Genomic DNA, 20881 nt, shown 5'->3' on the forward strand with positions numbered 1-20881 from the left:
ATTTTTTTACGAAATAAAACAATTTATTAACAGAGAGTTTATTTACTGGAATTTTCATTTAATATTACAAAGAATTACAGGGTAAAACCTGGAAATTTCGCGTCCTTCGGATTCTGTATATCAAGCAGCAAATACATGATACCAGCTTTTCCTTCATACAACGAAAGTGGACGATCAGGAGTGTGCTCTTCGTGCTGTTTAGCATATTCAAAGCACCACTCCGCGAATTTGTACGCTCTGTATAAATGCTTTTCATCCTAAAATTCAAAATGAAAGAACAGTTTCGAAGAAGTTGAACTTACGTTGGTTGTTTGAAACAACTCTAGAAAACAATACGCATTTCCCGCAACTCCGTGACAAATGCTGTACCCTTTTCTCAACAAACCTCTGGACCAAATTACTTCACCGCAATCTAGTGCTACAAGGAGATATTTGGGGTCGCCAAAAACCTAAATCGAAAGAGAATTTCAATTATTCTAATATGAAATCGTACTTTATGAGCCATGCTGAACAGGTACAAGAAGCCAGGAGCCCCATGGCACCATTGAACGTATTTATCTTGTTCCCTTCCAACTGAAGAAGGAAAGTTTCCAGTTGGAAACCTCAAACTATCTAGATAGTCGATAGTTGGTTTGATGAGAGTATTCAACTCGGTTTCTGTTAGATAATCTTCGGCTTGAAGCAGTAAATATAGAATTCCCGACAGGCCATGGGCGGCACCCAAGTAATAACTGTCGTGCCACTGATACATCAGTGGACATTTGAATTTACCAGCTTTAGCTTCGTTTTTACCACAAAGTAAGATAATCTCAATGACCTACGAAAAAGTAGAGGTGGAAACGGTAATGTGGGCGCAAAATTGCAGTATTTGGTTGTAAAACCCGCGGATTAATATAATGGTAACAACAATAAACGTAAATCCGAGTACATCAAATACATGGATATAATACGATTAAAACAATCAAATATTTTATCAAATAATAAGTGCACTTTTTTAATTATTCCTAATCTAATTTGAGTGTTGTAATCGATAAAGTCGACATAAATACATCTCTAACAACTTTTTACTGTTTTTTCGGTGTAAATGTAGACAAAAAGTTCGTTGATTTATAGCAGCATATGTCACAGCACTAGTGCGCAATTACGAAAAAAGTTAATATCCCTGATCCAATATAACATAAAATGTTTTTGTAAGTATAATTAACATTTTCATTTATTTATCTAATTATTTTCTGTGGAGTGGAAGCAAAAAAAAAACAACAAAACTGTTTTTCCCTCAAATACTGCTCGATTTTGCACCATCCCCAATAAAATCATACTTTTCTGACAAAATTTTCGTCAAACGGCGCCGGCGAAACATGTTTATTTACAAACAAAATCGCAAATAAATATCCAGCACGTCCATACATGTACTCATTGGGTAAATCTGTGTCCACACTAGTAATTTCGTCGCCCATTGACTTCAAACTAAATTTCCATGAGTGGTTTCAATGAGAATGTCTTACCTACCGTTGAATGTAATCCAAATATGATTTATTACCCAATTTAAAATCAATGAGCGCCCCAATTGCAAGAGGGCCTGCGTCCCCGCATAAAAACGTGACTCTCTTTTTTTTTAATCTGGGCAATGACAACAACTCCTTCGCTTCCTGAAGATTCTGTTTACTTTCACCGTCTTTTTTCAGTTTTAGTAAAGCTATGCCTGAAGTTCCTGTATAAACACTGTAGTCATTGTGATCGAGCTGTTTGAAAAGTGACAAGGTCTGATTCCACTTCTCCTCCAATTTACACGTTATTTTACAGTCGCATTTAATCTGGAAACGATAATTATGGAAAGTTTGGGTAACCTGAGAACAATACCTTTCCATTTTCGAGAACACAAGCAGTTTCTGCACTGTAGTCATCAAAAAGGTTTTCAAAATACCTGTCGTGGGACATTTTCCGGGATTTTCGTCTGAAACACTTCAAAAAGTTGATTATTAAATTTGAATGGACACTTTTATTTACCAACAAAATATGACATGTGTCAAACACCCTAGGGAATTTTATTTTATTGCGTAACGGTCACATAACTTTTGTGCGACAGTAATTTAAAACAAACTCAATGTACTACGTGGAAACTAATTAAAAATCCCACGTGTGAGTGTGTAATGTCTGCTTACTTCTTGTTGAAATAATTAATTGTACACCACATCAATTACGATTGTCAGCCCTGTATCACTAAAATGTCAACTGTCTGTCAATTTCAGCCAACCAATATTTTTGTCTCAAAATTCCGTTTTACTTAAATAATTTGTAAAAAAGGTAATGGAAATGCAAGACGGACCCATTCTCTACGTGGTAGTGGTCGGCTTTCACCATAAGAAGGGCTGTCAGGTACTGTAGTTATTAAATAGTACCACTGCGACTAATTGTCTTGTAGGTGGAATTTTCGTTTCCACCTCTCGTCCCAGGCTCCCCCAACGAATGCCCCCCAGGTTGGAAATACTTGCCTACACTTGCTTTACCCGATGGATCTCATAATTACGATGAAGATACAGTGTTTTTTCACTTGCCAAGTCTCACAAATCCTAAACAAACAGTTTATGGAATTTCTTGTTTTCGACAAATTCCCATTGAAGTAAACTAAAAACTAGTTGTATTGGGGAGGTTTTATTTTGTTTATTTTAGAAAATTAAGAACCGCACGTCTGATATGACGAGAGGAACTATACAGAAATCAGTTTGTGTGTTGAGTAAAATACCTTTATATGGACAGATACAGGTAAAAATGTCGCTGATTACACATGCATACTTTGATGAGGGTGACTTTAGTAAAGTTTCGATATTAGAGGATACTTACCACCATTTGAACTCAATTTTGACTCAAAATGATTTTTATCAACAGATTTTTGTTGGTATGTTGCCCCATTGTGGAAGATTGTCTTGTTTGATTTTTATTTCCAGGTTTGTCGGCACGAGATTTTGTCTTACAATGGAGACACAAAGCGGTGTTGTTATTTAAATTGTTATTGTTGGAGAGGCGCTTGATTTTTTACAAGTCACCAGTCCACCCTCTATGCTCAACAATTTTGACTTTAGTCTCTCTGTTCCCGGAAATGATTGAGAAAGGTATGAGTCAGTCAGCTTGTATAAGACTGTCAAGACCAATGTCACCAATGCCTGAGTTCTCTGATGATGACCAGTCCCCAAATTCTAGTCCTGCTAAAACGCAAGTACTAAATATAGACAATACTAATCAAAACATAGTAGAGAATGTAAAAACGAAGGAAATGAAAATCCTAGAACACCGAGAAAATGAAGATAATAATGAAGTGAAGGGGATCACTGAAGTGGGCATTGAAATCACAGAGGCTATCCAAAACGACGCGGTAAATGGAAAGAGTAATAGTTTACAGAGAGACGTTAGCTCGGATACAATCGCCGATTCTGTGCACAATAATATGGCTTATTTAGCTCACCTTAGTACATCGTCTTGCGGGTTTCCTTTGGCCATTTTTACAAAGGGCTTCATGTGCCTCCCTTATCTGTCACTGCCATATTTAGATCTGTTGACTGATATTAACGTAAGGGGGTACGTAGTAGGAGCGACGAATATCCTCTTCAAACAAAAAAGTCAACTCTACGATGTCTTGGTAGATATAGACGCCGGTAGAATAGAATGCCAAGACGCCGAACTAAGAAAACAGCTTCACTTAACCACTGAGGATCTCCGTTTTGCAGACTACATCGTAAAACACGTGTCTGAGGAAAGACACGACGTGTTTTTAGACGGCGTAGGCTGGGAAGGGGGCGACGAATGGATTAGGACTCAATTTCGAATTTACTTATTATGTCTTCTGAGGACGTCCCTTTTACAAGGTTTTTCTTAAAGTGAAAAACCAACCAGACTAATAATTTTTTGTAGACGGCGGCAAAGAAATCGAACATTTTAACTCAAGTTTCGTGTGTTCCTGGAGGGAAACCCACAATTATAAAATCTGGTTGAGCGGGATAAATCCGGGGATTTTAGACGTGAATCCGGGACACCCCTTCGCCGGTCAATTATCAGTAGCTGATATGAAACTGAGGCTCGCACAGTAAGTCAAAAGTTGTTTTTTCTTCTCTATTTGGTTGTTTCAGTACAATGCAGACTTCAGACAGTGGTAGGAAACTCAACCAAGCGATGGCTTCGACAGGTAGAGCTGTTGCAACAACTAGTAAAGCTGTCGGAGGTGCGTTCTCTCAAGCAAAAGGGGTGTTTTCAAACTGGTGGAGTAATTTACTAGTGAGTCCTGAACCTGTACAAAAGGCTTTGGAAGCTTTCCCTGATAATACAATGATAGATGATTCCACAAATGAACAAAACATTCCAAAAAGTGTTAACATAAGCAATGGTAATATAGAAAAAAGTAGTTTTAATGAGGAGGGGTCTGATTGTTCCTTGCCAAATAGTATTCACCAGCCTGGAGAAGTACACACTGTATAAACGCGCTGGCGGCTTTTATTTATTGATGTTATTGTTGTGATCTTTTGTTAAGACTACAATTTTAAGTATAAGATATTTTTAAAGTAGGAGGCCCAACCATATTCAAATTATCATAATAATAAATATTTTTAAAATATTGTGCAATGTAGAATCAAAATAGTGTTATGTACTTAAAACCATTCTTTATACTTTTTTTTATTATTTTTTTTATGTTGAAATGTTTATTTTGGCCGTTATACAATGTTACGTTGTACACAATAAATGCTATACTTTAAAAAGTAACTTTTTCTCCCGGCGAATCCACCAAAATTCAACCTTCTAATTGTGATTTTCCTCGTAGTGAAATATTTGACTACCAAATTTCACGACCGTTTAGCACATTGTTCAGCCATAATACTAACAAGATTTTATCCTCCCCGTTATGTAAGTTAATGTTTTTAAAAACGATTGCAGTGGCGATAGGATGGAAAATTTCGCATGCGACATTTTTTCTAACCAGGAAAATCCGGCACGCGAACTAACATGTGACCAACAAGTCAGGCACTGAATAAAATTGTTTTATCATCATTTTCACGCGAGTTTCTAAATTATTTGATCCTGTTTTTGTGCAAAGAAAATTGAGGACTCGGTGTACGTGACCTTTCCAACAGTGGAGAACCCAATGGAAATTTTCTGTCATCAAGAAAAATCTGATTGAAACTACTAGTAAGGCCCCTTCAAAACACAACACTTTTTAAAGGATTTCACCGTTTTTAAAACTCAAATTTATCAAATCTACCATGTTTTGAATGGTCTTTTTTAGAAGTTAAAATTTTATGGAATCTATGCTATTTTTTAAAGTACTTTTAAAAAGTTACAATTTTAACGAAGCTACCCTGTTTTTTTGTTGTGCCACTTCAGCACAAAAATGAATACGGTTTCGTCCAGACAGCTTATGAAATTAAGGCAAAACCTATTTTTACTAGAACCTTTCAGAACACTTTGTTTTTTAAGCATTTTACCCGTTTTTAACGGCTTTTTTAAAATTAACATTTTTCAAAAATTTTACCCTATTTTGAAGTTTGTACAGTCTTTTTTTCCTGTTAACCCCTTCAGCACACATATTTTTTTAACAAATTTACCCTGTTTTTCAAAGTACGACTAAATTGTCCGAACATTAACTAATCTACAGAACTTTTTCCTATAATCACCTATAATCAATATTTTCTGTCGCAGTTCGTAAAAAGGGAAAATGTTTCTGTTACTTGAAAAAATGCAAAATGGTAGAATGTAAAGAAGGTACATACTTTGAAAAACGAGATAGATTCCATAAAATTAAACTTTTTAAAAAAGCCGTCAAAACATGGTAGATTTGATTAAATTTGAGTTTTAAAAACGAGTAGGTAGTTTAAAAATAGGGTGAAATCCTTAAAAAAGTGTTCTTGTTGTGGCCTTACTAGTTGTAATGAAACCTCGTTTATATTTAAACATGTCATTGCTATTGATTTGGTTTTTGGAATCAAACTTAGTTTATTTCCGAGAGGTATTACAAAATTATCGATCAAACGTGAATGTAAAGCTTTTAATTTTAAGTGGAAAACTATGTAGGAATGTTTGCAAATTTAGAGGTTGGTTTCCACAATTATAAGATATGTTAATTAATTGTTAGAAAAGTATTTGATCATTTCTCTTTCGTTGACTTTTTAACATAATTATATTAACTTCCTGGATCAGAAATTTGAACGCGTCAGTTCAGAACAATGATCGTAAAAAGGTAATAAAAGTACGTTTTAATTTTCGTGTTGTACACGTTTGAAAAGAAAACTTTAGCCACTTTGTTGTACTTAACATTGAAATTGGTATTCATAAGGGTTTTATTGCATAAATTTCAATTTGAATTTCAAGGTCTGTTTTTGGTATTAATGTATGGAACGAATCATGCATTTGATTTGTCTTTTTGTTATAATATTTCTCCACTTTTTATACGTGTTTACCGTTCGCGTTTTAATTTTATAACTTTCCTATTGTACGGCACAGAACTTTGCGGTTAAGGGTCGTTAAAATTCGCTAAATATAATAACTAATTTAAATTCAATTACCATAAATGTTTTGGTGAAACCATATTACTGTTTTATCGCAGCTGATAGCTTCTCGAACTTTCGATTCCACTTTGTATAAATCTTAATTGTTCGTTTTATAGTTTTTATTTGATTTATTATGACAAAGTTCCGGAGTAAAAAAAACGTACAATATTTGCGCACTGGACATAATTCTTCATTTTGATTTTTATAATTTACGTCAAGTCCTAAATGGTTCTTTTTGATCTATGTGTGTCTTTATAGCTTCCAGAGTGATAAAACAGTTTATAGTCCCCTAAAGCCACGGTTTGTATTTGTAGGACGTTTAAGCAGTCACTACTTTAATTGGTGGCGACACTAACATCTTACGAGGCAAAAAAATGACTATTTGTACACCAAATGTAAAGTGTGAATCCTTTAATTTCCACGCAGTTAAATTACTTAAATTAGCACTTGGTAATTGAACGAGTAAAAAAGTTATTTGTCCGTTGACATTTTTTCCACTTTAAACGAATTGAAGTTAAAAAATCGTATTTTGTTAACTTGGTCCGTGATAAAATCGTCTACATAATGTTATCATAAAATTTCAAGAAAATCAAGTTCAACGGGTTTAACTTCGCGCTTTTTATTGGTATCGTTTCAACTGCACTTTGGTGCATTTAACGCGATCCTTCTGCAATCAAAGTTGATAGTGAGCTAATCAAGTCAAATTGTCATCGAAGTAAGGACGCTTTTTTCACATACATAAACTTTGGATTTCGGAGAAGAAACTCGGCTTTTTGTTTATGTCACGGTTATTCTTAGTACTCCGCTTAATGGAGCAGTTTTCACAGAAAAATTAATTTCTCGTAACAGTTTATAACTGCAGTTTTTAGAACTGACTCTCTTCGTAAGAATTAAAATTATTCGTCCGAAAAAGTTTTGGGAATGAGGAACACGTTCTCCTATCTACGAACTCTTTCGAATATTTTTTTTATTATTTTCGAGTGGTAACAAGCACATAAAGTTTTCTGGGCTTTAATTGATTTTATTTTCACATTGTTTTTTGATCTAGACCGGAAAGTTGTAAAAACGAATCCGGAAACGAACAAAAATGGTTCTGTAGAACAATTGAGAACCACACACTAGCACTAATTGACTAGCACTAAGAGACATGACGAAACTATTTTGGTTTATTTATTTCAATAGTTTCAATACAAAATTTTCGAACATAAAGCAGTATTTACACTAAAGCAACATGGAGTAACTTTTTTTGTTGTTTTCAGCAACTTGTAGATAACAAGATTTAGTGTGGATTTGACGATAAATATAAAAAAAGTATTTCTAGACCTCCGTTAAAAAATTCAAAATGCACTTAACGACTTAAGCCGACGAAATGTGAAATGTTTCCCATGAAAACTCTACTGCCAAGTTTTTAAACATCAATCGTAATAACATAAAAGTATAGTTTGCATATTTTTTTTTGACATAAACGTAAAAATCCTGTTTAAAATTGTATGAGCGAAAGTGTAGAATAATTTCCTCCGAAATAATTATTTTCCTTTTTGTTAAAAATATATAAAGCCGCTTTATACATTCATTTAATTTAAATTAAGATAATTTTCGACATTTGATTGGCGGAAAAACGGTCACAAGTCACAATAACACGATGTTAAATATTTAATCGAAATTAAAGATTTAATTTAGCTTATGTAAACTGGCCCATAGCGTTTCAAAGTTTGAAACATTCACTGAATTTATTTAAAGGATCTTCTATAATAAGGAATAAAGGGCAAAGCGCTGTAGATACTGATTCTGCAAAAAAAATCGAAAATCGAATAGGGCAAAACTCCCTCGGATTACCCGTTATTCGACACTTATGGCACTGAATTCAACAATTTTTTCCTAAAAACTGCAAAAATCGTTCGAACAAAAAACGTTCGCTATTATCGTAAATGCCTTATACGATAAATTAATTTGTTTGAAATAGATTGAGCCTTTAAAAGGGCCAATTTTTATCTCGATTGGTTTGTAAGGTGGTGAGACAATTTTTCCCGAGCCGTTTTGTGGATAAAAAAATTAATTACATAGAAACGAATTAATGAAAAAGTTACCTGTATTTGTTACGAAAAATGTTCTCCATTGGACAATCCAATTCAGTTTCATCCGTAAAGAAAACACTTTTAAAATTTTAGGTTTATCACAACACTTTGGAAAGAACCACAGGCAAAAAATTAAAAAAAATTAACTCAAAATAATCAAAATTTGAACAATGGGGCACTGAAAAATGCATGTTTCTTTTACCACGATTATTGTTAAACTGACGGGAACTCCAAAGACATTTTTTGCCACTCGTTTATTAGCGTTTTTATTCCCAACTTTACTGACATAATCGCATTGAAGTGGCAATTTTCCCTGAAACGGTGACGCGAAATTTGACCATTATGTCAAACTGCGTTGTCTGAGATTGGAGTTGAAATCTTTGCACTTTATTCGGGTACACCCTGTATCTTGCTTTGGTGTGAACGCTTCTTAAGAATATGCACAATGTTGCCAAATGATCGTGGATAAATGTTCTATTTTTTTTAAATTCAGACAAAAAAAAATAAGGATATAATATAATATATTTTTCTAAATGTTGTCAACGCTGTTTTTTTTTTAAATATTTGTGATACACGTCAATACAATTGTCAAAAAACAGAACTACCAACAAACTTCAGATCTGAAACCCTTTTTAATCTTTTTTTTTCTGTATAGCAAATAGAAATTAAAACAAATTTAATCAAAATTAAAGACTTGATATAAATAACGGGCTAAGCACCATTTAAAAAATCACACTCACGCATGAGTTTATTAAACATTTTCTTTTATGCTAGGCTTTATTGTCTTATTAACCTGACGGTCAAAATTATGTTGGCAATAAAATTTTTGCCGTCAGGTTAAAAGGACAATGGCTAATGGCTCGTTTAAACGAAAATGTTTGATAATTTCAAAACGTGATTTGGCGCTTAGCCCGTTATTTATGTCAAGTCTTCAATTATCTTCAATTTTTCCTGCGTTTTGTAATGATACGTCACTGCTTCCATGTTGAGTTTTTCGTGACCAAAACAGGAAGAAGCTAATTACGGTGTAAAATTAATAAAAGGCGGACTAGAGTTTAGATGGTCTCCTCCATAATAGTCATACCCAAAACTGATTTGAAAAAAAAAAAATTGTAATAACTTTTTTTTTTCAATATTCAAAGAAAAAAAAATTGTTATGTAATAAATTAAAACAATTATTTGATTTAACTTAATTTTTAATTTGAATCATTCATGAAGTAACATATGAAAAATAAAAAATTTATACTGTGGATACAATCGCGGCCAAATTATTTGTAAAGTGTAAAGCACCCTTTATTTATTTCATTATTACTCTCACTTTTTACAAAATCGCTTAAATGTCTCATGTCAAAATTGACAGTAATGCATATAGACTACACTCAAATTTTATTTTTAAATTGTCAAAAAAATTAGGTCTACAGTAATTTTACAGGAAACTCTGTAAGATGCTAATTTTTGTGACACTGTTGTGTCGGTCTATTTTCAAGCTTCACACATAAAAATAGTATTTTGAGACCCTGTTTAAGAAAGAGAAAGTGCCGCGTTTTAGGGATTTTTTCGCACAAAAGTTGCCACAAAAAGTCACTTAAATTTTTAAAGCCCACTATTTAAAAGCAATAAAACCGCCAAAGATACAACAAATGAAACTAATTTTGTTAATAATATAATCAAACTGTGTTATTGTACATGATTGTAAAAATACAGAATATAAATAAAATAAAAGGTCTATAAATAAATACACGCGCGGGGGTTGTAATCATTTACGCTCAATTAAGGATAGTTTCCCGTTTGCTCCATTCTCCTGTCCGAACCCATGGGACTTCCGACCTTCCATGGTGTTAAAACAGTAAAAAATGCGCATTTATTGTTTTTTTTTAATGGTCGTGGTTCCTTTTTTTCGGTGCGAGTAAATAGAGGGCGGTTTCGCGCGCTATTGAGCCGGTATAATAGTTTGTTTATTTTCCCACCGTTCACAGCCGATTTCCCGACAGGCCTGTCACCTACGTCCGAACAATCCGTACTTGCTTGCTTACATCCTGCTCCTCTATGCAAAACATTACAAAGTAGATCAATCTGTGATTCTCGGTAAACGCATGTCAAGTTATTTAAGTCCTTCCTCGATTATTATTAAGCCTGGATAAGCGTTTTCGCGTCGGAATTTGGCCAGTGTGAACCTTCAAGCAGTGATTAGTGGTGTTAAAAGTGCGGTTTGTTGACCAACAAACATCCAAAATGACCGTGAAAGAAAATAATTTATCCGTAACTAGCAGGCGGTCGCCATCTTTCTCGCTACTTTTTCTCTTGTAATTATTCAAGATTTAATACGGGATAATGATGCTTTTCGGCGTTTGACGTTTTGTGCCCTCCAAGTGCCGCTAATTGGACTTTTTAACCAGAGGATTATACACCCCACAAACTTCAGGTGAGTTCGCAAATATCGCGCTCCATCAACGCCTTCGTTTGACCATCCTCGCATTCAAGCTGTGTTTCTATCGCCAATTTTACAGCTATTGTGTAGCCATTACGGTTGTGCCAACGACTAATCTCCCGTCGTACAAACTGCCAAAAGTCGGCCTCTTCTCTGTCCCACAAACGTCAAATTTTGCGATGGAAACACAGTCCTAATAATCCTCAATCCTAGACTCATCCCTGGAGCCCCAGTACTTTTCCTACACATGCATAATTCATCGGAAATGTCGCCCAATCAAATAAAATCATGCGAGACAACCCGACTTTACCTATGTGCTAAAAATATCATTAATCGGGCCGAAGAAGTAAACTCTTTATAACCTTTTTGCTAGTCACCTCCGAAGCACATAAAAAAGATTTATTTGCGTGTGTCTTTAAGTAGGCCATATTTAATTTTAGGATGCCAGGTGTGTATGTTCATTCCTCCTATTCTCTTCTTTTGGTGCAACTGTACCCATGTTTTAAACAAAGATGAGGTTTCACTAACCCTGAAGACATCAAAATGTTCAAGCCGTGCCTCTCAGACTACGTAACTGAACTCGGATACGAACCATTTAATCTCTAATCATTTTTACAGTTTTCTGTCAACGTGTCTTGCAGATTTCAGTCGAAAAATGACGAGACGCCCACCAAGACACGAATTGCTCAATTGTTAAAAAAAATTCCATTATCCTTAATGTGAAACCACTGGCTATTTTCGACGACGAGATTACGACTTTATTATATTTATTTGACCAACACGAACGTCACAGAGAATGTTCCTGAAGGATTCATGAAAAACGCAAATTTTACCATTTGAACGCATGCGTGCATTTTTTTCACATTTACGTGTGGTTTTAATATTAATAATTCATAAATTGCAGGAACATTTTGCTCCACTTTGTTGGTTTTACTGTACAACTATGGTAGGAGGACTATATTGGAATTTTTCATTACGGTGGATTGATTTAAAATGTGTAATCAAATTACAATCTTACATGTTAAATAAATGGACGGCTATAAATTAACGACAATAAATTTAAAGGCACTTCACCTCTTATTGGCACAGATTCAGACTCTACAACAGATTCCTTTTATAGCAACGAAGAAATCTAGAGTTATTAGTAAAAATTCATTTATATTGGACAAGGTTGGTAGACAACCGAAGTGAATTTTAACATGTCACCCTGACGGGATGAACATTTGCAAGCTTTATACAGTTGTCACTGCCAAAACAAAAATTATGAAACATTTACAGGGTGATTCATGTCAATATAAATCATAGATTTCGTTGAAATTGTTTGAAGATGTCTTACGCGTTAAGAATTGGCATATGCTTGAGCAATTTACTTTTATTATCCGTTGTTTTTGAACTGTTTAACCTCAAGGTGTCAAAGTCGCAGGCAATTCGTCGAAACCTTCCAATAACTTAATATTCATTTCCAAAACACTAAAATTACTAAGGTTGGCGAAAACAAGACATTCTAAACGTGACAGTTGGCGATGGTGGTAACTAAATGGGCAATTGACATTTCTAATCTCAAAACTTAATTAAAAAGTTTTAAATTCGACTAGAATTTTACGTTATGCGAGAAAAATTAAAAAAAAGATAATTTCTGCATTGACAGGTATCAGTTGGATCCTCAACATTTCTCTTAGGTAACTTAAAATAAATAAATGCATCTAATATTAATAAAAATTTTATTAAAAATATTATTAAAAAAAAAGTACAGTCCGATGGAGAATTCGATTTATGTAGATTGTCAAGTAGACTCTGATTTGATTTTTCTGTTTTGTGAATGTTTAATATAAAATTTTGATATTTCCAAGATTTTCCTGTTTTTTTTTTATGAACGGATTTTAATGAAATTTAAAAGCAAGTTAACTGAACAAGTAAAGATTGATTTAGCATTGCAACCGACACCCTTTTCTGGAAATAGTTATTTGTTTCACTAGGCTAGAAAATGTTTTTTTGGAAATGCAAGGAAAGTATTGAAATCCAAGCATTTCCTAAACATTTTCTAGCCGTGACAAACACGAAATTTTGTGCGCCGACAATTATTAATAGTTATTTATTTTGACTTTTGGTTTGAATTTGAAACGTCATTCCCTCATTTAGGGGAATTTCATCAGCTGGGAAATAGGTTGGTAGCACCCCATTCAAATAAAACGATTCCAGATTAATGTAAATTCAAATGTGTTCATCAAATTTTTCTGGTATCTCTACTTAATTAATTTACCTTTATTATTTTCGAAGGTCGTTGGCTTCCAAATCTGCACACAAATTGACACAATTGACATTTATGCAGCGATGCCAACTTGTAAAATAACACCAACTATTCGAAATGTCACGTTTGACTGCCTAGACATTCAAAAGGTGATTTTCTTGCTGCAAATGAGTATCACAAATCTCATGAAAATCGACGGAGGCGCACAAAGGTTATTTTTATTTGTCTTAATTTAAAGTAGAATCATTTAAAATTAATCTTATCTTATAAAGCGGCAATAATATAATAGGTCCATAAGGTTCGGTTAAAAAAAAAGAGCAAAAACCAAGCTAACATTTCCAAAAACTACAAAAATCATCCCCGGCTATGAAACCGAGGACAGTTTTGAACATCCCTGAGTTTGTTTTAACCGTTTTTGGCATTTTTCATTTTGGAAAGAGGATTATTCCGGCTCTATTATGGTTTGTTATTTCGATTGTGTCGAAAATATGCGATGTATTGACACAGAAACTGTTAAAATGTGTAGAAATTCAAACTTCAAAAAGCAGTGTCAGCAGGGGTGCATAAAATCAGTTCTTTCATTTTTTGTTTCAAAAATATTGTTACTAAATCGTTTCAAAAATAACTATTTTAATAGGCCAAATCGACTAATTCTCTTGAACGGAAACAAGGATCCAGTCAATTTTTGGTGGATTCATGTAATTTTTTGTACTCTACGTGATAGTAAACATTGTGAATAAATTTAACTGTTAAAAAATGGTTAAAATTGCATTTTTAAATGTCCAATTAAGCCTTATGTACTCAATAATCTTCGTTTTAAATTTTGTTAAAATTCGTTTACAAATAATAAAGATATCGCGGTCAAAATTTTTGAGTGAGCCATACTGTAAGGTCCCCAGTTTTACATTTACCGTAAAAAGAACACTTTTTAAATATGTAAAATTACTCTAGACTTGCCTTTGAATTCACTCTAAAATATAACAGAATTATAATGTTTGCGATTTTAACCCGCAATTGTACCTAGGTAACACCAATGAATTTCAGAGGACATTGAATGTTCCTCATTATTCGCTATAGACAGAACACAGTATAAATTGACAGTTGAAATTTAGATTGAATTTCCTGCTTCTACTAGAACTTTGTTGGTACGTTGAGCTGAATACATTGTTTTCTTGAATAGTTCACACACTTCTTGCCTCTTTTATGTATTTTTTTTGTGAAAAACTTGTATTTTCTATGAAAAATCTTGCTAAATCTTGAGAAACCTTTTCTTAACAAGAGCTCGAAACTTTTACATTACAGTTTTTGAAAAAGATAAAAATCATGTCAATGAATTCATTTAACTCTCGTCTTGGATTTACGTGGCTAATTAGTTAGCATTGCTTGTCGAATCGTTCTTTTAACCGATTTAGGTTCATTTTAGTTAAGGTTGTTCGGTTATTGAACGCTAAATATCGGATGTGATTCGTTAACTGCGAAATGGGGACATTCACAATGTCATTTTCAGCCTGGTCGAATAATCATATTTAATTCTTTTCCAACACGGGGATTAGTACAGTGCATAATTGAAACTGCAATGCAATCTATACATTTTCGGTATGCAAAGAGATTTTTTTATTTTATCTCAGGATAAGCCGGTTTAATTTAATTTTTTATAGTGTTACATCTGTAAATTTACATCTGTAAATTTACATCTGTAAATTACATTCAATGAAGAGATTAATGTAACTACGAAAACAGTAAGGAAGGCTTTGCTGTTATCAAAAGTAGAGTGCTAATGAAAGCTCATGCCTTTGATGTTGCAAACGTTTCAAAATAAGAAATTTATGTTGAAAGGATTTGTTTAATGCCCGCCTTTACTTTCTTGTTTCTTAGCATCGACAATTGATGTTTTAAGGAACATGAGGCGGAAATATTTTATTATAATTTTTTTATCTTTTTGGTTTGCGTTTAAAATGTTTAAAACTGAACCAACTTGTACCATTATTGCAAACGTTTTTGACATTCCTAGCTTAAACATGGTCATTAAGAAAATTTAAATTTTACATTTTTAGATAACAGCTTTTTAAATTCATGACTTGAAGAAAAGTGCCATTCCATAAATGCGTGGTAATTCCATAATTAAAAATTTTAATGCCTTGTAGGTGTGACGTTACAATGAAAAATGTATCGGAAAAGTGTTCGCGCCTAGTCGTTTTATGAAAAGTAGACAATTTATGGTCACATAAAAAGGTGACGATTTATAAAATAGAATCATTTCACTCTCTATAACGTCATTTCTCGTGTTTTTGAGACGACTTTATCTCAAGTCTTAATCAAGTTAAAGAAAATGTAATCAACATCGAAATTACCAAGAAGATTAGGTAATACACTTTTCATGTTTTGCGTCAGAAATTTAATCTCGACGATCTTTTTTGAAGATTTGAATCGGAGAGAACAATTTAAACAGTTGGCAAATCTGCGGTAGAAATTCGGCAATGTTTTTCGCGTTCGAAGGATTTATTGAAAGTTACTGACATTCTGAGTATCGTGTTCCTATCAAAAACGAAAATTTGAATTTAAAAACTGCTGAAGAATACCAACCGCTGAATTTGCTTCAATCATTTACAATACATTATGCTATCAGCTGATTAGTTTCAAAGGTTACAAGTAAAATTGATAATCGCGAAGTCGTACACCTTCAGAAAAACGATTTTTGATTATCTTTGGTTGAGACGTCACAATTTTGATTAAAGTTCACAGTAACTAATAGCTGTTAATTGTTTTGATGTTTTCAAAGAATTGCAGGACACGTGTCGTTTGCACGTGCTAGATAGAGACGTTGGAATTAACCACAAAGATGGAAATGTCATCTATTTTGGCGAGAATAATTGGTTTTGTCATTATTTTGTTGTGCCAAGTTTATATTATTTTCACCTGTTTTACCTACAGTTTATTTTTATGCTTCCAGTGTTTTACAGTCTTTTAGGATAAGAGATGGCGTGGGCTGTTTAATTAAATTTTTAAGTTAAATCAGCTACCTTTGTTGTAAACAAGTTTTTATTTTGAATCTGAGAGAAAATGTGAGAGAAAATTTTCCTTGGCTCTTCGAGGAAATGAAATGTTTTGGGAATAATAACACTGTTTGTTTAAAGGCTGAATGTTTATTGCGAAAACCTAAACATATTAACATCTTTGCAGTTTTTTATAGTTTTTTACTTCGTGATCGTAACCAGTTCAATTTTAAACGTACGAATAAAATTAGAGTCAAGTTTGAAATGAAAGCTGGCGATAACAAAATTAATTTTCTTTTATAGTGTTCCGAGATATCGGGGGAAATTTGACTAAATTGAAATGAAAACGAGTTCAATTTATTTTATTAAATTACATCCGAAGATAACAGAGTTTACTGAGGAAGGAATTAGCATACAATCCACTGTCGTTCATTTTGATTTGAATTATTATTACAGTTTAGCGTCGATAGGTTTTCTTGTTTTTTCAACCAACTCTAATGCGGTATTGTTTTATTAATCTGAAAAAGGCGTCCATATCTTAATTTTAAGTTTCGGTTCTTCATTTGCATTTTTACAAAATGTTTCAACTTCACCGACTTGAGTCGTAAAACCTTTCAATTATTATCACTTACGTAATACAAAAACAGACGGTGCCTTAAGAAGTGAACGTAATTGTTTTCTTCTTAGTGGACCAGCAAAGTAGCCAAGGGGACGTCCTTACAATTAAAACCCAATTCCAACTTGGTTAACAAGTTTTTATACGTTTTTCCAAAAGTTGTAATCCTAAAGTTTAAGCGGCCATAAAATGGAAACAAAAACTTTTAATAACCTTTTGTTGTGGAGAGCTTTGTTTAATGAAACCGAATTTAGGATACGAGTCGGTTAATCGAATGGGTATTTAAGTTGGCTTAGTTTTCGAGGTTTTTATGGGAATCTTAGCAAATTAAAGGCGTTCTCAACTGGAAAGTTATAGATCCTGAAGATTTTTGTGTCCTTCAGATCCTGTTCGTACTTAGATTCCTCAACGGCTCAAGATTCTTCGGGTTTTAGTTTTTTTGTTTTTTGCATTCCGTAGATTTTCATTAGGAAATAATTGAAATTAAGTAAGATTTTTTCAAAATGTCGGTACATATTGAAAAATCTTGCCTGTTGAACTCTCTGGTATGTTAAACTTGTTGCATTTTTTGAACCCACGCCTTAACCATTGCTTTCTACCGAGGAAAAACAAAACGGAAAATAGAGTCGCATCTAAAAATTGTTTCAACGGAACAAGTATAACAGGTTCAAGTGATTGTTATTTAGCACCACCACGAGTGGTGTTAGAGTCAATGACTTTTATGCAAAATTCTCTCATAAAACCGTGCAAACATGAAGATCGTTTGAGTTTTTTTTTCAATTGTGTTAGCGAAAGTGTCAATTCAAAGAAACATTTTTTCGCAAGCCGCAAACCGCACACTTCTTCCTGTGTTCATTGGTTTTGAATAGTATGGGTAAATTATCAGATATGGTCACGGTTGTAGTTTTTCCTCGGTGATGTACTGTTTTCCTCGTTCAGATGAAGCATTTGGTCTAAAATTGGAATCAATTCAGCGAATTATTGCGGCGATGGCCCACGCAGAAAGCAGTCCTTTCGATACGCCTTCAGTTCCATCTCGTGTCAGCCATCGGAGTTGGAAATATCAATCACGATGGTGAAACGGCGAATCGAGAAAATTTCTCGCTTAATGACTCATAACGGAGAAAAACTAATTTTTTCGTGGAATGTTCAGAATTGCTGACATTTTTTCTTTCATGTTCGCAGGTTCGAATGGAGCGCCAGAGGAAGTGGCGGTATGGCAGATAACCGGTGTTTCTCTGGAGGCGGTAAGTTGGACTTAAAATTAGATTTTATTGATTGGATTGCGGTTCGGAATCTTCGAGCTTCGCCAGTTTGTTCACCACGAAATTTTGTCCCAACGAACCGTAAAGTAAATTTAAGTCGTTATTGTTGTGTTAAAGATAGTGCTATCATGAAAAGCAAAATATTTATAACACTGTAGAGATAATGTTGAAAAATGTTTAATAACAACCGACTGGGTCGTTTATTATGTAAACTCGTCTTCGGAGCTCCATGTTCTTTTTGCATTAATATTCTCAATTTCTTGCCGATGTCGCCTCGGCTGCTCCGTTATGGATTTTTTTTAAAGGTGACAAGACGTGACCTTTTCAGTGAAGCGATTGCCCGACAAAATCCATCGATGTTAAATAAAATAAAACATTTGGAAAGAAAAGCATGACCTTGGTAAATCTGGTCTATAGCAATACATTCAAACATATGCGTATGAGATTCACACGACTGTATTTCTTGTATAATGATAATATACATTTTGCAGTAATTTTATTTTGTACAAATAGCAGTAGCGAAATCTAGCGACGGAAAGTTCAACTGCAAACGGAATCTTGTGTTCAACGCAACTTTCGTATTGTTTGCATCAAACCATCAAATCTAGGCATCTGTAATGATGAAGAGGTGACGACATAAACCCCCGGAAAATTTCACCATGAGCTCTGGAAAATTTTCCGTATTTTTCGAAATGTTGAGAGCTTTCAAGCTCTGCGAAGCTCATTAAAACTTTCCAGATGTTAACTTGGCTAATTTTTCTTTCATGATTTTTAAACAGTCTTCAAAGTCGGTTTTATAAACTTGGGTAATTGTATCGTAAGCGTTATAAAAGGGGTTGTTGTCTCTATTGACTAGTGTATATTATAACTACGTTTTTATCCCTTTTGCGGATAGCTTCCAGACTTAAATTACTTTTGATAAAATATTCATAAGTCGGTCGTGGCAAGACTTCTGTCAGTATTGATTCATGCAGTTATGAACTCGAGCTTGAATTAATGATGGCTTTTAATGGGTTTTAAATTGGAAGATGTTTGTTAAAATGACAAAATACTCGTCATTTCAAAGAAACAGTCTCATTGGGAAACTACAAAAATTTTGTGCTTAATTTTCCGTTGTTTTAAAGCTTCTAAAAGTTGTCTAGAAAAACGGAAATTAAATTAAGGCATTCTATTGTTATTAATTACAACCTGCATCATATGTTTCGTCGTTACTTAAAACGGATTTTGATGACCGAGGAGTATTTTAAATGTTTGGGTGAAATATAAAATTCTCGCCTATTTCAACACAGTCAAAGGTTAAAGAATTTGACCGATTTAAGATAACAACGTTGCATATTAAAAATAGATTTGATCAATTTGCTGTTTACTCACGATCCCGTTTTGTGTTATTATCAGACAGACAATTGAAAGGGCGACATCTTATATAACAAAGCTTTTGTTGCTGTGTAATTAGCAACGCCAAACAGTCAAAGTTAAATAATATTTATTTTGAGAGACGTAACTGTTGTTGTTTTGTACCTAAAAATTAAAGGAGATACTGTTCAAAATATGTTTACGTCATTTATTACCTTGTTGTTGATAAAGAACTGAAAATGTAGAGAAGAGCTTAATTCTGGGGACAGAAGCTATCCTATTATGTACCTAGGAAAATAAAAATTAGGGCGCCCTAAAAGATTTGAATCTAGGAAAACTTCTAGTTTCATAAGGTAAAAATCTGGGAAAAAGGAAAATTCCAAATTTTGATACCCAAAAAAGTTCTGAAAGTGCGAGAATCTGAGAACGAAAGAACTTGAGGTCTTTACTCATTAGAAAAAACGCAAAAATTTCAAAAAAGTTTGAAATCCCAAGCTAAAGTCGTCGTAAAATCTTCGTAACAATCACTTTTCCTTTGGATATTTTAGAAACATTACTTGTCAGGATTGTAATTTATAGACCTGTTAAACCTGGTCGTGTTTTATTTAAGCGAAAACAGTATTTTCCCATAGTTTCAGACTGGTGATTTTATTTCCGTGCGTTTGGTGATTTTCTAAACTTCGCATTTCAGTTGAATTAAATAAGAAAATCGATGATGCGGTCTGGAATGGGCTTGCATCGAGTGTCAAGAATATTCTAAAGTTCATTGACTTGACGTCCGTAGATTTTGCATTTATTTTCCGCAGGATAGCCATGTTTTTGATTACTTTAATGAAGTTTTTTTAAGTAGAATGTAGTAATAATGTTCCGTCACATTAAATCTCTATTAGAAGTGCCCTCTTGCCCCCGGTGTATAGACATTACTGCAACAGGTTTCGCAGTTTTAATTTTTCTTCCGATAGTATTACACTTTACGGTCCGTTTTATTGCGCTTTGAATGTAGAGGGTGCACAGATATTCTCGTTTTACCATTCCCATCGGACATTGCAGGTCGATTTCGAAATAAATTTTCCAAACGTGCATTTTAATTGGTATTGTTGGTAAAGCAGGACTTTGTCTTTTGAGTGCGCCTTAAGAGGCGATGATATCTACGGAATTCTGCAGCTTTTGCCGTTCGTTGGCATCGCTCTGCCCGTTTCGGTGGGAAAAGCGAGCGAGTGCAACAAGTGTTCGATCGATGCACCGGAGCCACCGGAGTCATTTTTGGAACGGAATGCCTAAAAATAAGGGCAGGAGTCAACGCGAAGGGATACTGCAGTAGATCGTCGTTGCATCGACTCATTTATGCGCAACAATTGCGCGAGAAGTGGGGA

The 20881-nt window shown here is 33.9% G+C and overlaps 3 protein-coding genes across 5 annotated transcripts in view; 2 read left to right on the top strand and 1 right to left on the bottom strand.

Moving 5' to 3' along the window:
• Nucleotides 1-22: 22 nt before the first annotated feature.
• On the bottom strand, nucleotides 23-2101 carry LOC148168756 (lanC-like protein 2). 2 transcript variants are annotated; one of them, XM_088046832.1, is made up of 7 exons: nucleotides 2012-2101; nucleotides 1861-1962; nucleotides 1510-1814; nucleotides 1320-1467; nucleotides 494-817; nucleotides 303-449; nucleotides 23-257 (listed from the first exon to the last, which is right to left on the bottom strand). In XM_088046832.1, exons 1-7 carry the CDS (start codon nucleotides 2021-2023, stop codon nucleotides 75-77), a joined length of 1221 nt encoding a protein of 406 aa, XP_087902958.1. In that variant the 5' UTR covers nucleotides 2024-2101; the 3' UTR covers nucleotides 23-74. The 2 variants fall into 2 exon arrangements, with proteins under 2 accessions (XP_087902958.1, XP_087902959.1); XM_088046833.1 differs by having other exon boundaries at nucleotides 2008-2098.
• A 94-nt stretch (nucleotides 2102-2195) lies between these two features.
• On the top strand, nucleotides 2196-4703 carry LOC148168757 (late secretory pathway protein AVL9 homolog). Its single transcript, XM_088046831.1, has 6 exons — nucleotides 2196-2376; nucleotides 2423-2620; nucleotides 2671-2896; nucleotides 2946-3860; nucleotides 3907-4078; nucleotides 4122-4703. Exons 1-6 carry the CDS (start codon nucleotides 2308-2310, stop codon nucleotides 4465-4467), a joined length of 1926 nt encoding a protein of 641 aa, XP_087902957.1. The 5' UTR covers nucleotides 2196-2307; the 3' UTR covers nucleotides 4468-4703.
• A 5906-nt stretch (nucleotides 4704-10609) lies between these two features.
• The window catches only part of LOC148168758 (serine/threonine-protein kinase tousled-like 2), a 37270-nt gene continuing 26998 nt past the window's right edge, over nucleotides 10610-20881 (top strand). For both annotated transcript variants that reach the window (XM_088046607.1, XM_088046613.1), the window contains exons 1-2: nucleotides 10610-11027; nucleotides 18076-18137. In XM_088046607.1, coding sequence (XP_087902733.1) covers nucleotides 18107-18137 — 31 coding nt within the window. In that variant the 5' untranslated portion in view covers nucleotides 10610-11027; nucleotides 18076-18106. The remainder of the gene's footprint in view (nucleotides 11028-18075; nucleotides 18138-20881) is intronic.

This window comes from Gnatocerus cornutus, chromosome 9 (genome assembly GCF_029298725.1).
Source record: "Gnatocerus cornutus isolate USDA-ARS CGAHR chromosome 9, icGnaCorn1.1, whole genome shotgun sequence".
Taxonomy (NCBI): Eukaryota; Metazoa; Arthropoda; class Insecta; order Coleoptera; family Tenebrionidae; genus Gnatocerus; species Gnatocerus cornutus.

Bases quoted from the DNA above. Each gene is read 5' to 3' on its own strand.
- LOC148168757 (XM_088046831.1), top strand. From the start codon at position 2,308: ATGGAAATGCAAGACGGACCCATTCTCTACGTGGTAGTGGTCGGCTTT. The intron at 3,861-3,906 runs GTTTTTCTTAAA...AATTTTTTGTAG, and splicing joins GAGGACGTCCCTTTTACAAG to ACGGCGGCAAAGAAATCGAA. The intron at 4,079-4,121 runs GTAAGTCAAAAG...TGGTTGTTTCAG, and splicing joins ATGAAACTGAGGCTCGCACA to TACAATGCAGACTTCAGACA.
- LOC148168756 (XM_088046832.1), bottom strand. The intron at 1,815-1,860 runs GTATTGTTCTCA...TATCGTTTCCAG, and splicing joins GTGTTCTCGAAAATGGAAAG to ATTAAATGCGACTGTAAAAT. The intron at 1,468-1,509 runs GTAGGTAAGACA...ATGGAAATTTAG, and splicing joins TATTTGGATTACATTCAACG to TTTGAAGTCAATGGGCGACG.